Below are 7,744 nucleotides of genomic sequence, written 5' to 3'. Positions count from 1 at the left end.
CTGCCCCAGCCTCCCAAGTAGCTGGGACTACAGGTGTGCCACCACACCTGGCTAATTTTTTGTATTTTTAGTAGAGATGGAGTTTCACCATGTTAGCCAGGATAGCCTTGATCTCCTGACCTCGTGATCCGCCCACCTCAGCCTCCAAAAGTGCTGGGATTACAGGCATGAGCCACGGCTCCTGGCCTTCGTTTTAGACTTGCAAAACTATTTCAGACTTCTGACTTCCTGAAGTATAAAATAATAAATGTGTGGTAATTTGTTACAACAGAAATAGGAAACTAATACCAAACCCTCTTACACTGCTCATGGGAAATGTAAGTGGTGCAGGTGCTTTGGAAAACAGTTTACCAGTGCCTCAAAATGTTACACTTAAGAGTTAGCATATGACCCAGCAATTTTACTCCTAGAGAACTGAAAACATATGTCCACACAAAATTTGGAAAATAATATTCAAAGCAGCTGGGTGGGGTGGCACGCGCTTGTGGTCCCAGCTACTTGGGAGGCTGAGGCACTAGAATAGCTTGAACCCGGGAGACGGAGGTTGCAGTAAGCTGAGATTGCACCACTGCACTCCAGCTTGTGTGACAGAGCGAGACTGTCTCAGAAACAAAACAAAGCAAAGCAAAACAAAAAAACACAAAGCAGCATAATCCACAGTAGCCAAAAAATGGGAACCACTCAAATGTACATAAGCTGGCCGGGCGCAGTAGCTCACGCCTGTATTCCTAGCACTTTGAGAGGCTGAGGCAGGTGGATTACCTGAGCTCAGGAGTTCAGGTAAGACCAGCCTGGCCAACATGGTGAAACCTTGTCTCTACTAAAAAATACAAAAATTAGCAAGGTGTGGTGGTGCGTGCATGTAATCCCAGCTACTTGGGAGACTGAGGCAGGAGAACTGCTTGAACCTGGGAGGTGGTGGGTGCAGTGAGCCAAGATCGCACCACTGCACTTCAGCCTGGGCGACAGAGCAAGACTACGTCGGAAAAAAAAAAAAAGTACCTAGGTTGACGAACAGATAAAGAAAATGTGGTATATCCATACAAAGCAATATTATTCAGTGCTAACAAAATGGAAGTACTGATCCACGCTACAACATGTATGAACCTCAAAAACAGATAGTGAAAGAAGTCAGACACAAAAGGCCATACGTTGCACGAATTCATTTATGTATGTTCAGAATACGCAAATCCAGTGAACATAAAGTAGATTATTGGTTGCCAAGGGCTGGCAGGAAGCGGAAGTGGGGCTTGGACCGCTACTGGGTTTGTGTGTCGAGGGGGTTCTTTTTGAGGTGATTAAATATTCTGGAATTAGTGGTGATGTTTGCACACCTTTGTGAATACACGAAAAACCAATGAATTGTACACTTTAAAGGGGTACATTTTATGGTATGTGAATTATGTGGTAACTTAAAAACTGGGGAAAAAATCACGATCAGCAGTACCTTTTCTGCGCATTTTTTATGTACTGGGCAACTGTGATAGACATAAACTCTGTCACGCTGATCGCACAGTTGTTAATAGTGCCCATTTCACATTAATGTTTTTAGTGATTTTGTGAGTACCTACCGTGCAATCAACCTTTCTAGCATCCTGGGATTCCCTGAAGAATAAAATCTGGTTTCTGAATACCTGACTCCAAGTATACACACTAGCGTGTACATCAAACTGTGACAGTCTATGTTACTTTTTTTTTTTTTGAGAAGGAGTCTCACTCTGTCGCCCAGGCTGGATTTTGCAGTGGCGCGATCTCGGCTCACTGCAACCTCCCCCTCCCGGGTTCAAGCAATTCTCCCTGCCTCAGCCTCCCGAGTAGCTGGGGTTACAAGCGCCCGCCACCACGACCGGCTAATTTTTGTATTTTTAGTAGAGACGGGGTTTCGCCACGTTGGCCAGGCTGGTCTCGAACTCCTGGTATCAGGTGATCCGCCCGTCTAGGCCTCCCAAAATCCTGGAATTACAGGCGTGAGCCACCACACCCGGCCAATGTTACTTAAAAGTATTACCTCGCACCTGTAATTCCGGGAAAGAGCCAGGGCAAAAATCCGTAACCAAGGGAACAGGGCGCGATTCCAATCAAAATGGCCGCCAACACCTCCAGGCACCGTCGGCGAGGGCGTCCCCGGAAGTGGCGTTGCGCTCAGCTTCCGGTTCTGCCTGTTCCGGCGCACGTAATCGCCGGGTGCACGTGCATCCACTTAGTTAAGAGTTGCAGGGAGCAGTAGCGATGGACACTCTGGATCGAGTTGTGTAAGTTCGCTGGTACTCCGCCCCGGGGAACGTTGGGGTGAAAGGGTCCCGTGATGAGGGTGGTATTGTCTCGGTCTCTCACTCTTCCTGGTTACCCCTCTTCTTGCCTGGGTGGGAGCCGATCGATCACCAGCCGGGGTTTTCCTCAGCGCGAGCTACTTGCCAGGAGACAGTGGGGAAGCTCTCAGGTGGGAGTCGCGGGATGGGATGTGGGATTGAAGCGTTGGCCGCTTTTATCCTAGTCAGTTGAAAAACATCTGACTTCCGAAGTATGAGACAGATTATTAGAGTGGGGTTAAGAGCACAGCCCTCGGAATCCGACAGATCTGGGTGACAGTCTGGAGCGTTCACTTAAAGCTTTGTGACTTTGGGTCATTAAATGTCTCTAAATCTCAGTTTACTCTGTAAAATAGCACTCATCATAGTCATACTTCTTAGAGCTGTGAGGGTTAGTTTTGCGAATGTGTGTAGAGCCTTTGCTGCAGCACGTAGAAATGTTCATTAGTTTTGTTTTTTTTTCTTTCCAGCTTTGTACACTCCTCTGAGTTATCCTTGAATAATACCTGTTTTAAATTTGTTCAAGAATATTTATTGTGCTAAACAGCCCTGCTGTTATTTGCTGTGGTTTTCTTGCTATTTACGTAGGTTAGTATGTATCCAAAACGACAGTTTTAGTCATTCAGAGATTTTGCACACCTGCTATGCCTCTAGCTGTTTGGACTACAAAGAAGAGTCGTTTACTAGGTATTGGGACTAGTTTACACATTAATTGGGAGCCAGGCAGCTAATAAAACATGTTAATCGCTATTTGCATTTGTTGCTGTTTAATGAGTTACAGAAGATAGAATAATTTGTATCTTCATCAACCAGTAAATGATTAGAAGCTTTATATATGACATTATCTCTGGAGGAGGATTTAAAAAATCTACATGGGAAACTAAAGTGCATGTATAGTCTCTTTCTTCCCAAAGTGTCCATGGGACTGGACGAGGGAGGGTCATAATTATTTGGGAGGAGAATTCTTTCAGTAGATGACAGAGAACTGTCTGAAAAATCAGGGCGCTCATTGTAGAGGAAGCAGAGGTGAAGCCCCTTTTTTGAACAGAAATGTATAAAAATATGCCATTCCTACTGTCACATCATAAAGTCATAATAATGAATTTATTTTCCCTTAATAGTTTACAGGGTAATTGGTCTACATGAATTTTTAAATCTAGCTTAAAAAACATTTTTTTTTTTGAGACAGGGTATCGCTCTGACACCCAGGCTGGAGTGCAGTAGCCCGATCACAGGTCACTGCAGCCTCGACCTCCCCGGAATCAAGCAGCCCTCCTACCTCAGCCTGCCGTGTAACTGGGACTATAGGCACGCACCACCACAGCTAATTTCTGTATTTTTTTTGTACAGACAGGGTTTTGCGATGTTGCCCAGGCTGGTCTTGAACTTCTGGGCTCAGTGATCCGTCCATCTTGGCCTCCTAGAGTGTTTTTATTACAGGCTGTGGCCGCCCAGCCCTAGCTCATTTTGAAAATTGGCCTGTTTACCTGCTGTGTGATCTTGGGCACATTACCTGTGTGTTCAGTTGCCTCATCTGTAAAGTGAAGGTAAGAATTGTAACTTGCCGGGTGTGGAGGCTCACACCTGTAATCCCAGCACTTCTGGAGGCCGAGGCGGGCAGATCACGAGGTCAAGAGGTCGAGACCATCCTCGGCTAACACGGTGAAACCCTGCCTCTACTAAAAATACAAAAAATTAGCCGGGCATGGTGGCGGGCGCCTGCAGTAGAATGGCGTGAACCCGGGAGGCGGAGCTTGCAGTGAGCTGAGGTCGCGCCACTGCACTCCAACCTGGGAGACAGAGAGACTCGTCTCTAAAAATATAAATAAATAAAAAAGAATTGTAACTCTCAGGATTGTGGTGAAGATTTTAAGCCTTAATAGAGTGACTCCAGGTAAACCTCAACCTTATTATTCCCCATTGTTGGCAATAATGTTGACATTCTCAGCAATGATATTGGAGTGCAACAGTGTATATTTCCTGGCAGGCATTGTGGTCTTAAACCTAAAAGAAAGGTAAGCAGTCATTAGTCTCACGTTTAGTAAATGCCCACAGGTTGATTAGCAGTTGATGCTCAATTCTTTGTATTAGGGTACAGGATACAGTTTGACTACTTAAGGCTTGAAGAAAAAAGAAGAGTAAAAATAGCGACAGTATTTACTTGAGCCTTTTATTTTTTACTTAAAAAAAGATTTGAAAAAGCAGTAGTAAAAGAATGGTGGGAATATAAAAATGAAAGCTTTTTTTTTAAAAGCTAACAAAACACTTATTTAACAATCATAAGGAAATATCTTTTACTGATATCTCCAAAAAAAGTGAGATTTTGGCCGGGCCTTGTGACTCACACCTGTAATCCCAGCACTTTGGGAGGCCGAGGCAGGCAGATCACCTGAGGTCAGTAGTTCGAGAATAGCCTGACCAACATGGTGAAACCCCGTCTCTGCTAAAAATACAAAAATCACCCAGGTGTGGTGGTGTGTGCCTGTAATCCTAGCTACTTAGGAGGCTGAGGCAGGAGAATTGCTTGAACCCAGGAGATGGAGGTTGCAGTGAGCCAAGATTGTGCCATTGCGTCCAGATTGTGTCCAGCCTGGGCAACAGAGTGAGATTCCATCTCAAAAAAAAAAAAAAAAAAAAAAAAGATTTTGTTTAAGGGTGGAGTCCTAAATGACAAATGTGTTTTTAAGAATTTGCATATTAGTTAAGTCATGCCTTTGCAATGTGAGGAAAATGTTTAAATAGTTATGAATTGTGCTTTTCTGAACAGAAAGCCCAAAACGAAAAGAGCCAAGAGATTCCTTGAGAAGAGAGAACCGAAACTCAATGAAAATATTAAAAATGCCATGCTGATTAAAGGGGGAAATGCAAATGCAACAGTGACACAAGTACTTAAAGATGTGGTGAGTATATATACTTAATCTTTAAAAGGTATTGAAGTCATTTTGGAATTTTCAGCATGCTAGGTTGGGCTGCCGGAGAAATACATAGATAAGCTTGCCTTACCATAAGAACTACTAATCTTAGAGAAGAGCTAAAGTTGGGGGGGTTCTTTACCCTGCAAGGCACCAACTACTAGTTTTTCTTAAAGCAACTAGTTCTGTTAGTAAATTTTATTATCTTTTAGGAGCACAGATGGGTCTGGTAGGTTGAAGGTCTCCCTTAGTAAATTTAAGCTGTTTTCAATTACTAGAATTTGGCTTACTCACATTTTAGGAAAAAATTTAATTTGTAAAGAGAAATAACTGCATATTGCTATATATTTAGTCATTCAACAACACCAGTTACTGTGCCTCTGCTGGGAGTTAATAGGTGAGACACAGTTCTTTCAGTGAGCTTAGAGAGATAGACATGTAAAAAGTTCTCACATTGTGCTGTATTGGAGGCATGGACAGGGTAGGGTGGGAAACAGTTAAAATCACATAAGGGAGGCCAGGCACAGTGGTTCACGCCTGTAATCCCAGCACTTTGGGAGGCCGAGGCAGGAGAATCACAAAGTCAGAAGTTCGAGACCAGCCTGGCCACCATGGTGAAACATGGTGAAAACTAAAAATAAAAAGATTAGCTGGGTGTGGTGGCACATGTCTGTAGTTCCAGCTACTCAGAAGCTGAGGTAGGAGAATGGTCTGAACCGGGGAGGTGGAGGTCGCAGTCAGCCGAGATCGCACCATTGCACTCCAACCTGGGTGACAAAGACTCCATCTCAAAAAAAAAAAAAGAAAATCACATGGGAGACCCCCACACAGGGTAGGTTCCCCCAGAGATAACACTTCAGCTTCATTTTGAAGGAGAAGTTGGTGCAAGAAGTGGGAGAGAAAGAGAAGACCCTCTGAGACTGAGAAAGAAGTTTGTGCAAAAGGGAGTAAGAAGGAGCGTTGATGCATTTGGAGAACTGTAAATAATTGGGCATGGCCAAAGGAGAGTGGGCTAGATGAGGCTAGAAGAAGAGGCATGGGTCATATAGTAAAATGGAGTTTGAATTGTAATCTGAAAGCTCCATGTAGTCATTGAAACATAATAAGCAAGAGAATTAAAAGGACCACCAGTCTTTTTAATTGGCTTGACTAGAGAGGGTTGAGAGCAAATGTAGGAAACTAAACCATTGCTGCCAGCTAGGTGAAGAACATCTGGAGTCCAGTGGTGGCAATGAAAATGAGAAATGACCAGAAAAAAATAGATGTTGAGGGTAGAAGAGTTGGGAACTAGTGAAAAGTATGACTTCCCAGGTTTTTGGCTTGAGTGCCTGATGGGCAATAATGCCAATTAGAAAATGTGTCAAGTGGAGCAGGTTTGGAGGGAAAGGTGAAAGATTCAGTTTGGGACATGTGATTTAAGTAATGAAAATAAAAGCTTTGTTTTTTCTACCTCTGTAGCCTAGTGTCCAGCCCAGTGTCTGTACATAGTAGGTACTCAATCTATAGGTAATCAATGAAAGAAAGGCCAGGCGCAGTGGCTCACACCTGTAATCCCGGCACTTTGGGAGGCCGAGGCGGGCAGATCACAGGGTCCAGAGTTCAAGACAGCCTGGCTAACATGGTGAAATTCCATCTCTACTAAAAATACAAAAATTAGCCGGGCTTGGTGGTGAACACCTGTAATCCCAGCTACTCAGGAGACTGAGACAGGAGAGTCTGCTTGGACCTGGGAGGTGGAGATTGCAGTGAGCTGAGACCACGCCATTGCACTTATTCCAGCCTGGGCAATAGAGCAAGACTCCATCTCAAAAAAAAAAGGCATAGTATGTGGAGATATCTAGTAGGTTATTTGACTAATTAGGCCTTCAGTACAGCTAATAGGTCTTTGAATTAAATCAATTAAGTAATTGAATACATTTTTGTTGTTATTGAGATGGCGCCTCACTTTGTCACCCAGGCTGAAGTGCAGTGGTGTCATCTTGGCTCACTGCAACCTCTGCCTCCCGGGTTCAGGCGATTCTCCTGCCTCTGCCTCCCGAATAGCTGGAACTACAGGCTCATGCTACCACACCCGGCTAATTTCTGTGTTCTTTTAGTACAGACAGGGTTTCACCATGTTGGCCAGGCTGGTCACAAACTCCTGACCTGAAGTGATCTGTCTGCCTCAGCCTCCCAAAGTGCTGAGATTACAGGAGTGAGCCACCACACCTGGCGTTGAATACATTTTTAAACTTGCCAAACTCCATGCCTGATAAGCATAGTCAATTCAGATGTCTGAATGCCTTATATAGGCCCATCCCTTTTTTGAAATGTTTGTCTGAATGTCATTGTGCTGACGGGACACTGCCCCTCTCCTAGTATATCCATCAGCACAATGATCCTACATATTTAAGTAAGCTTTAAAAGCAGCACAATATTACAGATTACTACAATAATTAAAATTCATCATGATTATCAAAATTCATCTGAGTTATCAAGAAGAGGTGGCAATGTTTATTATACAGAAACAGGGAAATAGTTGGC

General features: G+C 43.9%; 1 protein-coding gene across 1 annotated transcript in view; it reads left to right on the top strand.

Annotated features, from left to right (window-relative positions):
- The first annotated feature begins 2,161 nt into the window (after positions 1-2,161).
- The window catches only part of RPF2 (ribosome production factor 2 homolog (S. cerevisiae)), a 56,776-nt gene continuing 51,193 nt past the window's right edge, over positions 2,162-7,744 (top strand). The window contains exons 1-2 of the mRNA XM_011970651.1: positions 2,162-2,252; positions 5,077-5,209. Of these exons, the coding sequence (XP_011826041.1) occupies positions 2,230-2,252; positions 5,077-5,209 (156 nt within the window). The 5' untranslated portion in view covers positions 2,162-2,229. The remainder of the gene's footprint in view (positions 2,253-5,076; positions 5,210-7,744) is intronic.

This window comes from Mandrillus leucophaeus, unplaced genomic scaffold (genome assembly GCF_000951045.1).
Source record: "Mandrillus leucophaeus isolate KB7577 unplaced genomic scaffold, Mleu.le_1.0 Scaffold96, whole genome shotgun sequence".
NCBI classification, from domain to species: domain Eukaryota; kingdom Metazoa; phylum Chordata; class Mammalia; order Primates; family Cercopithecidae; genus Mandrillus; species Mandrillus leucophaeus.
This window is presented reverse-complemented; position numbering and strand designations above follow the sequence as displayed.